The sequence below is a fragment of the Fistularia commersonii genome, chromosome 33, assembly GCF_037954325.1.
Source record: "Fistularia commersonii isolate RoL2024-O1a breed Wild chromosome 33, RoL_Fcom_v1.0, whole genome shotgun sequence".
In the NCBI taxonomy this organism is placed as follows: Eukaryota; Metazoa; Chordata; class Actinopteri; order Syngnathiformes; family Fistulariidae; genus Fistularia; species Fistularia commersonii.
In genome coordinates this window covers 904773-919321 of record NC_141316.1, presented here as the reverse complement: position 1 = coordinate 919321, position 14549 = coordinate 904773, and the positions used below count along the sequence as shown (strand labels likewise).

Below are 14549 nucleotides of genomic sequence, written 5' to 3'. Positions count from 1 at the left end.
CCATTGGTACTGATGACCTACAGGGTACTAATGGAAATTGGGCTACTGTGGGTCGAAGAACAAGAACAAGAAGAAGAGGAGGAGTGCGTGTTCGGAAGCAGAGAGAGAGGAGGAAAGGAAAGAGCCTGGGACTGAGAGTAGGGACTTTGAATGTTGGGACTATGACAGGAAAAGGTAGAGAGTTGGTGGACATGATGCAGAGAAGGAAGGTGGATATACTGTGTGTCCAGGAGACCAGGTGGAAAGGTAGTAAGGCTAGAAGCTTAGGAGCAGGCTTTAAGTTGTACTATTATGGTACTGAAAGGAAGAGAAATGGAGTAGGAGTTATCTTGAAGGAGGAGTTTGTTAGGAACGTCCTAGAGGTGAAAAGAATGTCAGATAGACTTATGAGTCTGAAACTGGAAATCGAAGGTGTGATGCTCAATGTTGTTAGTGGCTATGCCCCGCAGGTGGGATGTGAATCTTAAGAGAAGGAGAAGTTCTGGAATGAGTTAGATGAAGTGATGCAGAATATTCCCAGAAATGAGAGAGTGGTCATTGGTGCAGACTTCAATGGACATGTCGGTGAAGGCAATAGAGGGGATGAAGAAGTGATGGGCAGATTTGGTATCCAGGATAGGAATGCAGAGGGACAGATGGTGGTAGATTTTGCAAAAAGGATGGAAATGGCTGTAGTGAACACCTTTTTCCAGAAAAAACAGGAACATAGGGTAACTTATAAGAGCGGAGGTAGGAGCACGCAGGTAGACTACATCTTGTATAGACGAGGTAACCAGAAAGAGATCAGTGACTGCAAAGTAGTTGTAGGTGAGAGTGTAGCCAGACAGCATAGGATGGTGGTTTGTAGGATGACTCTGGTGACAAGGAAGATGAAGAGGACAAAGGCAGCGCAGAGGACAAAATGGTGGAAGCTGAAAAGGGAGGAGTGTTGCATAGTTTTCAGGGAGGAGTTGAGAAAGGGTCTGGGTGGTCAGGGAGAGCTTCCAGATGATTGGACAACTACAGCTAGTGTTATCAGGGAGACAGGTAGAAGAGTGCTTGGTGTGTCATCTGGGAGGAAAGTAGATAAGGAGACTTGGTGGTGGAATGAGGAAGTGCAGGAGTATATACAGAGAAAGCGGTTAGCGAAGAAGAAGTGGGATACTGAGAGGACTGAAGAGAACAGACAGGAGTTCAGGGAGTTGCGGCGAAAGGTAAAGATAGAGGTAGCAAAGGCAAAACAAAGGGCTTATGATGACTTGTATGCTCGGTTGGATAGTAAGGAGGGTGAGAATGATCTATACAGGTTGGCGAAACAGAGAGATAAAGATGGAAAGGATGTACAACAGGTCTGGGTGATAAAGGACAGAGAGGGAAATGTATTGACAGATGCTAGAAGAGTGATGGGAAGATGGAAAGAGTACTTTGAAGAACTGATGAATGTGGAAAATGAAAGAGAGGCAAGGGTAGAAGAGGTGACTATTGTAGACCACAAAGTAGCACAAATTAGTAAAAGTGAAGTGAGGAAGGCATTGAAGAGGATGAAGAGTGGAAAAGCAGTTGGTCCTGATGATATTCCCCATGGAGGTGTGGAAGTTTCTAGGAGAGGCAGCGGTAGATTTTCTGACTAGATTATTCAACAGATCTTAGGGAGTGAGAAGATACCTGAAGAATTGAGACGAAGTGTGATGGTGCCTATTTTTCAGAATCAAGGGGATGTGCAGAATTGCGGCAACTATAGAGGGATAAAGTTGATGAGCCATACAATGAAGTTATGGAAAAGAGTAGTGGGAACTAGACTGAGAGCAGAAGTCAGCATTTGTGAACAGCAGTATGGCTTCATGCCTAGAAAGAGAACTACAGATACTGTATTTGCATTGAGAATGCTAATAGAGGGGTACAGAGAGGGCCAGAGGGAGCTGCATTGTGTTTTTGTAGACCCAGAAAAAGCATATGACAGGGTGCCTAGAGCAGAGCTCTGGTATTGTATGAGGAAGTCTGGAGTGGCAGAGAAGTATGTTAGACTGGTGCAGGACATGTATGCTAGCTGTGAGACAGTGGTACGGTGTGCTGTAGGGGTAACAGAGAAGTTCAAGGTGGAGGTGGGACTCCACCAGGGATCAGCTCTGAGCCCCTTCTTGTTCGCAATGGTGATGGACAGGCTGACAGATGAGGTTAGACAGGAATCTCCATGGACCATGATGTGTGCAGATGACATTATGATCTGTAGTGAGAGCAGAAAACAGGTAGAGGAAAATCTAGAGAGGTGGAGGTATGCTCTGGAAAAGAGAAGTTAGTCGCAGCAAGACAGAATATATGTGTGTGAATGAGAAGAACCCATGTGGAACTGTGAGGCTACAGGGAGTGGAGATCAAGAAGCTGGAGGATTTCAGATACTTGGGGTCAACAGTCCAGAGCAATGGAGAGTGTGGAAAAAAGGTGAAGAGATGGGTCCAAGCAGGTTGGAATGGGTGGAGAAAAGTGTCAGGGGTGCTATGTGATAGAAGACTATCGGACAGAATAAAAGGAAAGGTGTACAAGACAGTGGTGAGACCAGCAATGCTGTATAGCCTAGAAACTGTTACAATGACGAAAAGACAGGAGGCAGAACTAGAGGTTGCAGAGATGAAGATGTTGAGGTTCTCTTTGGGAGTGACCCGGATGGATAGGACCAGGAATGAGTCTATCAGAGGAACAGCACATGTTCGATGTTTTGGAGCGAAGGTCAGAGAAGCCCTGACTGAGATGGTTCGGTCAAGTACAGAGGAGGGATAGAGAATATATTGGTAGACGGATGCTGGAATTGGAGCTGCTAGGCAAGCGGTCTCGAGGAAGACCAAAGAGAAGATTTATCAATGTAGTGAGTGAGGATATGAAGGTAGTTGGTGTGAGAGAGGAGGATACAGAGAATAGGGTTAGATGGAGATAGTTGATTCGCTGTGTCGACCCCTGAAGGGAAAAGCCGAAAGAAGAAGAAGAATCTAATTCCACAACATGATACAGCATGATTTAATTTAAAATTACCTGCTTGTTAACTGGAGGAAATTATAATCAGATGCAAAGTGCATAACAAGTCTGAGACAATATCTGGCAGACACTTAAGACAGCGGAGCAAGAATTTCAATTTATACATTTCATTACTGCACATATGAGAAAAATCTCTGAATCATTGATAATGTGAAAAGGTTTAGGGTTAAGAGTTATGGAAATTTCACTTAAATTATTGATTATATGTCATTTACAGTTGATATTTTGCTGATGTTTTATGTACTTTACACCATTGCAAACTCACCTGAAGTTCAATGACATCGCTTTATTCTGAACAAGGCACAATTTGCAAAATATATTCAATACAATGTGTTTCATTAAAAAAAAAAAAAAATTTATTTTTTATGTTTGTATGTACGTATGCATGTATACTCTGATGCTGTGAGCATCCAGTTGTGTTACATGGACTGCTATGAAGGCCAGTTCAAAGGCTTTCTTTTGGTAATCACAGTAAATCATCTCGTTCAACAGAACAGCCACATATTCTATCATGATGCACATAATCATGATGCAATTAATCAATTATTTGCTGTTTGTTTTCACTGCTTGTCCGGCACTGCTTATCAATCACAGGGCCATCAAGTCACCTACCACAAACCTTTGGACCGTGGAAATCGGGAGAACTTGGAGGACACTTCATAAGACACTTGGTAATGTGGAAACTCCACACAGAAACGTCCAAATTGGGATGAAAAAAATAGAAATAAGTAAAGAGAAAGGTTCCCCACCAAAGCTCACCAAACACCAGAAGCAAAAAAGTGGGTCTTTGGCATTATCTTAAAAGATATTTAGAGAGCAGGGCTGCCTCATGTCAAGAGGCCATCTGCCTGATGTAAGTCTTGTAGGCTTGCTCTTTCTTCCCGGGCAGTGGCTATTACATAGCCTCCTGTTTTTGGCATGATGTATTCCTGTCCTGAATATCTTTTATTTTGCCCTCAGACAGTTCATCTGCGCACCATTTCTCCTCACTTGTCCATTTTGAAATATATCCTGATGTTGTAGCTTTATATCTTGGTGAGGTGAGTCAGAGTTGATGTCACATTGTCACATCTGATGATTGTGCATGAGTTGGGCTCCAGAGTCATGTTTTAAAGACCTGTCAAGTTCTTGAGGAAGGCTCTCAGTGTCCTCTTGATCTTATTCAGCTCAAAGCACCCCCATTTTTTCATGTGTGTGACATTGAGTCATAGGCTTTCTTATAATCAGTCAAGCCAGTGCGCAGGTTGGTACATCTGGTTTTGCAGTAATTGCTGTGATAACCAGTACCTGGTGGTCTGCTCCTCTAGTATACATTTCATCATCTTATCATATCATCTCATCATATTAATTTTTGTGCCCCACTCATGTACGGATCATTGTGGCAGCTCATCTTAGCTGCTCTGACAGGACATAATGACATATTGTAATTTTCATTATGTTATTAGGCAGTATGTACAGTATAAGCCAGTTGTTGGAAAGAGAGTTTGGGACTGTGAGGGGGACATTGAATATTCAGATGATAATAGGAAAAGCAAGAGAGTTGGTTGACATGATGCAGAGAGGGAAGGTGGATATATAGTGTTTCCAGGAAACCAGGTGGAAAGGTAGAAAGGCTAGAAGCCTGGGAGCAAATTTTCAGTTGTTTTGATAGGAAGAGAAATAGAGTAGGGGTTATCTTGAAGGAGGAGTCTGTCAGGAATGTTTTGAAGGTGAAAAGAGTGTCAGATAGACTCACAAGTCTGAAGCTAGAAATTGAAGGTGCGATGCTCAATGTTGTTAGTGGCTTTGCCCCACAGGTAGGCTGTGCATCAGAGAAGACATTCTTGAGTGTGTTATAAATTCCCAAAAGGGGAAAGAGTGGTAATTGGTGCAAACTTCAATGGACATGTTGGTGAGGGAAGTAGAGGGGATGGTTAGATGATGGGCAGGTTTGATATTCAGGATAAGAACCATGAGGGACAGATGGTGGTAGATATGCAAAAAGGGTGGAAATAGCTGTAGTTGAGAGACGGCTGAGCAAACTCCTCCCGGGCAGGTCTGCGAGACCATATGGTTTGACCCCCCGTGTTCTTTATGACTGTGTGACCCAGCTTGCTCATAACCTTTCGCAAATTTACAGAATGAGCCTTACTTATGGAAGGCATCTTGTATTTTCACGGTTCCTAAGACGACTTGTCCCAGTGTCTCCCGGGACTTCAGGCTTGTGGCACTGATGTAGCACACAATGGAGATACTTGAGAGGCTCTTCCTTGATCAGCTCCGGCGCATGGTGAGTTCACATCTGGACCTTCTTCCTCATAGTGTTGCAACGGTGACAACATTGGGCTTCAGATAGGGTGATCTGCAACAATGGGGCACCACAAGAAACCACCCTCTAACCCTTCCTCTTCACCCTCTACACCCCTGACTTCAGATACAGAGTCCTACCATCTTCAGAAATGGACTGTGTCAGGGGTAATGTGTGATGAAAGAGTATCAGCCATATTGGAAGGAAAGGTGTAAAAGACAGTGGCGAGACCAGCGATGCTCTATGGTTTTGTGACAGTGGCATTGGAGAAAAGACCGGACGCACAGCTGAAGGTAGCAGAGATAAAGAGGTTGAAGTTCTCTTTAGGGGGGACAAGGACGGATAGGATCAATAATTCATTAGACGGATAGTTCATGTTGGATGTTTTGGAGAGAAGGTCAGAGAAGCAAGACTGAGATGGTTTGGTCACGTACAGAGGAGGGATAGTGAATATATTGATAGAAGGATGCTGGGATTGGAATTTAACGGCAGGAGGCCTAGAGGAAGACCAAAAAGAAGATTTATGGATGTAGTGAAAGAGGACATGAAGTTAGTTGGTGTAAGAGAAGAGGATATAGAGAATTGGGTTGGGTCGCTCTGGTGACCCCTGAGGGGAGCAGCTAAAAGGAAAAGAAGAGGGTAGGCCAGTAGTTGGAAGTGACTAGGCCCCTTTGTGGGTTTTGAGGATGAGCAGTGTGTGGCCTTGTGTCATCCACTCTCGGTGGGTTTCAAATCTGAAAAGCTTGTTCATCTGTGATGCCAGTTGTTCATGGAGTGTGGTTAGCTTCTTGAGCCAGTAGGTATGGATCATGTTGGGCCCTGGTGCTGTTCAAATATTGATCTTAGCCTCTCTTTATTGGATATATCTGCAGTGGTCATTTGTCACAATTTCTTGTGGAGATGGATAGCGGCATTGACTTCATGTACAAATAAAGGTAAAACCCTACTTTTCATTGATTCTATGTTTCTTGTACAAAACAGCAGTAATCCTAAAATTAGTGTGTTGAGAAATAAGAAATGGGAAGTAATACCAGACGAGGGCCAAAATACACACCACTTGTCATCATACAACTATATCTCAAACACATGTTCAAAATTTACAGCTTACATTCAATAAAAATACATCAGTTGTGAATCAAACAGCTTTTATTAATTAAATCATTAGTGGTTAAGCAATGCAACAAAAATGTATGATCAACAACAAAAAAGCAAGGAAACAGATGTGTTTTACATTTTGTGTTTCACTGACATAAGCGCAGATGCATGTTGCCGTTGTTTTACAGAAAAGGTAACTGTATTCTGAAATGTTGAGCATTAAGGGACTATAAAAGATATCTCGACCACAAAAAGCGGTAAAAAAGCCAGAATATGTTATCCTTGCACAAAAGCAAGAGATTCTTTTGTTGCACTGCTGCTTCTGTGTAATGTCTGCCCAAGAAGGTACAAGAAATTAAGAGGCAATGAGATGCCAGAAAAATATAAATGCATTATGATCAGCACTTGCAGGAATGATTAATTATTAACAAATAATACTGCTGTGTCTGGAAAAAACTGAAAACTATGGAACCCAAAAGAGGTCATATATTAATTACATTTCATATACTTTTCCTATAATAGCAGGATTTTATTGTTTCTTTAGTTGGTTTAATATTTGCTTGTCACCTGAAAATAATATGAGAGGATGAGTTTCAGGTTTTCAGGAGTTCTTGCTCTACCTAAACTACATTTTCAAAGCAGAAAAACCCATGTTATTTGAAATATATAAAAGAAGTGGGAGGGGATAATCTAGTATTTAGAATCATTGCAGATAACATGTTCAGTAGAGCAATGATTCCCAACCACTGTGCCACGCATTCGATTGGTCCAAAAATTGTTGATTCAATGCAAGTAATGTGTCTTCGTTCATCATTCACTATCTGAGCATCATGCAGTGACAAGGCAGAAGAATTAAATGCTCTTCCAATAGATGGCAACAGGTAGTGAATGAACCTGACTATCTACCTGCTGATGCTCAAACAGCAGAGTAATTAGTGATGCTTCAAGTTAGACAGCGACAGTGATACGCGATAGATAAATATTTTAAAAGAAAATGTAATCAATCAGGACCCGCTGGTCCTGAAGAACATTCCGACCCAGATGAAGACCCAATTATGAGTAGTGGCCAGAAGAAAGTAAAAAAGGTGAGCGCAAGACAATACAATGATAGTTATATTGTATTTGGATTCACTTTGACTGGGGAACCAAACAAGCTGACTCCATTATGCCTGGTGCGCAGGGAAAGTGTGAGAGGTGTGAGAAGTGTTATGGTGCTAAGTTGCTTTCAAGTGGTGCGCAAGACTGGCATATCTGGTAGATATATTTCAACATTTGAATGACCTGAACACACAAATGCTAGGCCAAGATGAAAACCTGCTCACAAATACAGATACAATATTCAGATTTCATTCAAGGTGCAGCTGTGGTGACAACATGTGGTAAGTGCCAACCTTGAAATGTTCCCATGCACCCAAAAACAGCTGGATGTCAATCATGCCACACTGTGTCAGAGAATAGGTAAACATCTGCAGACTCTGGCGTAGATGCTGTCAAGTTATTACCCTTCACTTTCCACTAATTGCCTTGACAGGGTTAGGAACCCATACAGCACAACTGCAGTTGGAAAATATATAACTTTGCAAGAGCAGGAGGAAATAACTGAACTCAGAAAAAATCATGGTCTCACTCTAATAAAGACTTAAAAAAGAGAGACTCAGAGCAGTTGAAGGAGATCTTCAACTGCGTCTCTTCTCAGTTCCTGCAAGAATATCAGCTTTGTGTTCAACCAAACAGGGCCAGATTTCACACTAAGTAAATTGAGACTTCAATTTCATTCTATTTCATTAAAAACATTTTTGACATATTTATTTGGTGGTGCGCTGTGTGATTTTTCACACTGTGTGCCGTGGCTCAAAAAAGGTTGGGAAACATTGCAGTCGAGTAACATGAGGGGACCATAAAAATACGAATCACCGCGTAACAGATCTAAGTAATTAAGGAATGACAAGCCGAACTACCTGTATGCCTTACCAATACATATAATATACAACACAGATAGCACACTATCATGTACATAGCTAGTATAAACTAAATATTACCCAACTATGAAACGTACAGTAAGTACGTTTTAGACAGATAACTGGATTCGATATTCTACATTATTATTATTTGATTTTCTCATAATCTCCAAATAAAGACATATAACTCTTAAAAAAGACCTCTGGAAAATGTTACCTTTTCTAAATGACAACATAATTTTTGGTCTTGAGAGGCCAAGTTAAATCATTTTTTTATTATGGGAAAACTAAGCAGTTAAAATACAATCACCTATGACCTCTTCCATAGAAAACTTAACTTTCACAGTCTAAGAACATTGTGATATCATTTTGCATTTCTGTAAAAATTGCTTTGGAACAGTAAATGCATCTGTATTGCTCATGGACCTACATATTGAACAGGATCTGTTAAAAAAATGCGATTCTGAATGGAAATATATCTTGAACTTTATAAAGCAATGTAGTCAGAGCACAATATTAAGTAATGAAATAGCATTAATATCGATGTCTGTTCTTGCAAGGCACTTGTAGAATATAACCAGCGGGGTGAAAAAATAAGATATACATCCTACAAAGAAATTAATGTGAAAAAAGACAAAACTATGTAGAAATAAATGAGTGGTGAAATGCACTGGTAATGTAGCAAGAGATGACAGACTCCAGGGGTCAGTAGCAGATTACAGCAATAACCCAGTCTCCCATCATGTGATCAGACAGGTTTGATGTTCTGTTTTAACTAAAGGTTTGTGATATTGGTGAGAGTACTTTTCCTTATCTCAGTTAGCAAAAAATACATTGTTAAATACTCAAGTGGAGATTTTTTTTGTTTGTTGTGTTTTTTAGGAATAGGCTTATTTATGAGAGACAAATCAGACATATGAATCATCTCAGTATTTGCAGACCTTCATTTCCATGTGTTTTAGTTAACATTTGATCAAATGTTATCTATTGCAAGAAAAGTTTGACGAGATAGCCATCAGTGAAGAGCGAAAGGGATATGGATAAGGATATAAACAGTTGTAATCAAATTTCATACACAAATACCTAATGGTGTGCTCACTTAAAAGTTAAACATGGCAACATATTTAGTGTGAGGTTCTAAATAATGAGAAAGTTAGCAGTGTAGGCATATTTTTTTGACGAAGAAATGTCTGGGTAAAATTTTTCATGCATCATAGACCCAAATGCTCCAAGTAATGCGATTGAATACTTCAATGTCAATGTTTGAAATTAATTTGAAATATTTGTTACATGCTATTAATTGGTCTATTTATTTGATTGTATGAATACACTTTGATATGCAATAATTTATTTGCCATATTAGTAATCATTAATGTCAGGATTACTACAAGTACAACTTCCAATGACTAAACTTGAAATATTGTATATTTCTGTTAGTGTCTCTAAGTTTATAACGTAAGTGAAATAAAATTGGTCTAAAGAATTTTTGGGTAAAATATATTATACATGTATGAATTATCCTTGTTTCTGTCACTAGCAATCTAGAAGCCGAAGAGCTCATGAGTCCATTCAAATTAAATTCATAACTATTTCTCCCTCTTTCCATCACTCGAGTTGTGATGTTGAAACAAAAATAAAATTGTGAAAAATTACACTTCTCTTTCAAGGGTAATGATTGTAATCTCTGCAAAAATCATTTATCCATCAGACATGTTTCCTTATTCCCTCTCAGATCTCATGATTATTGAGAATGGAGCCACTGAGGGATCCTTAACAACCCTTAAAGTGTTCTGTAAATATTTTCATTGAACCTAATAAGTTGCAAATTTACAGATAGATATCCTATAGCTGTTGGAGGATATTTTGTCATTATTTTTTGTGTTTTGGCCATCATTCCTGTTGAAGATATTTGATAAATGAGTTGTACTATTCAGATTTTCTAGGCCATAATTCCTCCTGCTTCAAGTTTTTCTGTATTTAAGATGAATACAAAAAGTTTCCAATAGTTTCTAACCATGCGATATATTTATGTCCAAAATTAACATCCCTATCAGCTTTGGCTTACTGTCTGACAACTTCTGATAAAAAAAAGTTTTGGATTTTAAATTGCTTCATTTCTTTTCGGTTTGTAATTGGTTGAAAATGGCTGCTGGAAGTGTCCTTGTTGAATGATGAGAGTAAACTAAAGCAAAGATATTTGGATAACGAATTCAATATTTTGTTCCAATTTCTTTTGACATTATCTTGAATTAATTATGTCTTGTGAAAAATCTTATAGTTTCTTTGCATTAAACATCAAACAGAAAACAAAAAAAGTATTTAGATCTGCAGGCTGCTTAATGGTCTTGTAATTGACCTCTTGAAGATTTTCACTATGATGTTGCTGCGGTCCTACAACAAAACAATTAGTTTGGCAGAACGTTAATGACTAAGAGAAATAATTTCCAAAATTAAAAAAGCAATTACTGTTTAACCATCTGGCCAATCTAATGTTTTTTTAGTTTTTACGAACAAACTCCGGGGTCAGCCAGTACAAAGTAATTTTTGTCTAGTCGCTGTCTCTATCTTTGTCCTCATTATCATGCAGGGCATCATGGCTGTCTTCCTCTTCATTCTCTTCAATCTCGTCATCATCCCCTCCATTCAACATCTCCATCTCAACCTCCACCTCACCATCCTCAACCTCCCTGTTTCCTTCACTGAAGGGCTCAGCATCCTGGGACACCTCTACCATTTCAGTGCCTTGGACCACTTCGACAGCACCCTCACGGATTTTCCTGACATGGAAGGTGAACGGCGGCACCTTGTACATGGCAGTCTGGGACCGAGCATAAACCACATGGTCAGGTGTGAAGGCTTTCTTCATCTTGTCACGGGACATCTGCATCTTCTGCTTGCGCTCAGGGTTGACGGTCATGCGTGTTCCAAGTTTTCCCATTTTCTTCTCAATGTTGTGGCGTGTCCTCTCCAGGTTTTCCATGGTCTTCTGTTTTGTCTTTTCAATATTGTCTTTTGTTCTTTGCTTTGTCTTTTCCAGGTTGTCTTTTGTCCTCTGCTTTGTCTTCTCCAAGTTGTCTTTGGTTTTCTGTCTGGTCTTCTCCAGGTTCTGCTTTGTCTTTGCTTTGGTCTTATCCATCTTCTCTTTCGAGAAGACAGTCTTCAGGGTTTGGACACGTTGCAGGCTGCTGCGCTTGATGCGCTCAGCACGTGATTCCTCAGTGGTATCTATTTCATAGCCCTCTTCATCTGAGGAAAGGTCTATATGGGGCTTGTCTTCCTTCTCTGCTTCTCTTCCCTCCTCTCCAGGTTCATCTGCAACTTCCTTAAGCTCCAGCAGACTGCCACCTCTGCTTCCTGACACAGACTCAGAAACCCTCATGCTTTTAGAGACATTGAGTTTCGATGGAACCTTGACTTCATCCTGTGGTTGAGAATACAAAGAATTTTAGATGAAGAGGGTGCAAATATTATCAGATCCAGCATGTTACTCAAGCTTGGATTGAATACAGTAGAATGTTCGACATGTTGTTTTAATTATTTACTTAACCATTACTTATTCTTCCCTTCCTGCACACAGAGTTGTGGGGTTGCTGATATTGGGCAATAGGCAGGATACATTCTGGGGTGGTCACCAGTCAGTCACAGGGCAGCATATGGCTGCACACTCAAACATTGAATCTTGCATTAACACCAACAGAAAATGTAGATGCTTCAGTTATCCAACAGAATTTCATTTTGTGTTCTGTAGACGGGAACCAATGACCCAGAGTGGACAGATTATCCCACACCTGAACATTCTTGCAGTGATGCAAACTTGGATCGCTAAATTTATATTTACCTTTGTTATATGTTTTTAAATCCCAACCTGTAGCAGAGTCTATTAATATAACACAAGATAATAGCCCTGCTAATGGCAAGTTGTTTGCGACCATAAAAAAAATGTGGATGCTCATGCATCCTCTATCAGTTTTCATGGTTTTAGTTGAATTGTGTTCTGGCAAAGAGAAGTGAATTCACCTGAAAGTATGCAACGAATGCAAATGTCTTATCATTGACCAACATCAATATTGCATGACTCCAAATAAGTAATCACATTTGCTAATTCTCATTTGCATTTATCTGGTCCTCTGTAACACCCAGGGAAAAAATGTTGCGGTAAAGTGGTCTACCAGACAACATTGTAGTAGGGTAATGAACATATGGGGGTTCAGTCTGTGGAAACCACAATGCTACTGCTGGAACAAAGTTAATTCGATCAGTAAGACTGCACAACAGTCAGGTAGAAGGCAATAAAACAAATAGTAACTGAGAGAAGCCGCAAGTAACTATGAGTTTATTATTCATCTATTCATGTCAGACATGTAGTGCAGCTTTAAATTTCGTGTGAGTTTAGTGAAAGTTTGTTTTGTGAAAGGTCAATCCAGGTGAGCCTTGAATCAGCTTTGTGACTTATAACAAGGGCTATAAGTATTTGTTCATTGTAAGGTTATAGCATTTTACAAAGGAATGCATTTACTCTTATAAACTAGATGTTTGGATATGTTTTTTCGTTAGTCCATGAACACAAGTTCAAACAAGCTCAAGCTTGGAAGATGACTCACCTATCATGGTTTGCTACAAAATAGTGGACTTTAGGCCAGCCTAGACAATGATGAGATGTGGATTACATTTGCAAAACCTGAGACCGTTTTTAATCGAATAATGCAATACAGTGTATCACAATTTTTCCCCAGTCATAAAAGTAGGAGCGACAAATTAAAGGAAGCATGGATATTGATCTGGGAGAGTATGTGATTCATATTATGCACCATATTTAGAGTTTCAGTTCAAAGCTGCATATATAGTACCCTGACGCGTACTTTAATATGATATGTACTAACCTGCCTTTGCTTGTTAGGAGGAGTGTGAGTGGATGTTTTGAAGTTTGATGTGCACTTTCTCTGCAGGCTTATGCATGTTTACAATCTCCCCCCTGTTATATTCCACCAGAAATCCTGTATCAACTTTATATGGAGACGCAGGCAACCACAGAAATTGTGAAACGGTATGAAAGATTTTTCCAGTTACTTTCCCCTGCAGATAAAGTAAGAACAATCAATAAACCAAATCAGTTAAGTGTGTTTAGTGTGTTTGTTCATTTGAATACTTGAACTGGATATGCTGCCAATCTGCAGAACATTGGCCTGAAGCCAAGGAATTCATTTTATGGTTGAAACGTTTTCTTCTTGAGTCAATAGGTTTTATACAAACCAATATCGGCATCACAACAGAGTGAGAGTATGAACACAGCATTTGAAACCCTAATAAATCTATGAGCTTAACTTTTATTCTGTAATACAAGTAGTATCAATGTGTAATGAACCTTACAACCCTCAGGGGTCTTTAGTGAACATTTAGTCCTGCCTTATAAATATCTTGATCGAACAAGTGTTGAACAACATATGCAAGAAAATATGACAGTACTCAACCTTTTGTGACCACACCCGAATTAATCATCTCCCCAATTCACCGCGTCAAGATCCTTTCATCACCTATTCTTTCATTCTCTTGCACCAACATTTTATACCAACCTTTCTCCTCGCTTTACACATTTCCCCTTTACCTCTAGAATACAATGCTGTAGGATGTTAATGAAGGGATGGAAAGGAAGGTTGGTCAGTTGTTCTTCCTCTTTCCATATGGCAAGTCTTCATCCAAACAAGCTCCTGAATGCCTGTCGGACGGCCAATACTTGTGGATGTTTTCCATTCCTTTTACACATGATCAAAACAGGAAAACTGAGCAAAGCCTGAACAAAGGAAATAGGTGTGGGGGTGGAGGTTACCTTTATGTAGTTGTATGAACAGAGTCATAACACGAATGGGATGATCCTTCAGTGATGGAAAACCATCTGCTCAACAGGATGATGATAGCATCAAAGTGTTGGTGAGAATCAGAAGGTATCGGAGGACTGTGTGTGTCTGGGTCTGTGTCTATTGTTTTCTGTTGCAGCCTGATGGAGGTTTTATGGAGGTATTGTATTGCTGTATCTTGGGTAAACTTGACCTTGGATGATATGAGATCTTGGCTTTCCTGAACAGCTGTTAGGTGTGTACTGGAAAAACTTTGCTGAAACTCATTGCATCTTGTTTCATACTTTGAATCAGTAAAATAGGATTTTAATTACTTGATCAAGGTGTGGATTAGATACATTACAGTGTGTT

The 14549-nt window shown here is 39.8% G+C and overlaps 1 protein-coding gene across 1 annotated transcript in view; it reads right to left on the bottom strand.

The window, feature by feature from the left end:
- Positions 1 to 10460: 10460 nt before the first annotated feature.
- cavin1b (caveolae associated protein 1b) overlaps positions 10461 to 14549 on the bottom strand; it is a 23668-nt gene continuing 19579 nt past the window's right edge. The window contains exon 2 of the mRNA XM_086140700.1: positions 10461 to 11767. Coding sequence (XP_085996826.1) covers positions 10895 to 11767 — 873 coding nt within the window. The 3' untranslated portion in view covers positions 10461 to 10894. The remainder of the gene's footprint in view (positions 11768 to 14549) is intronic.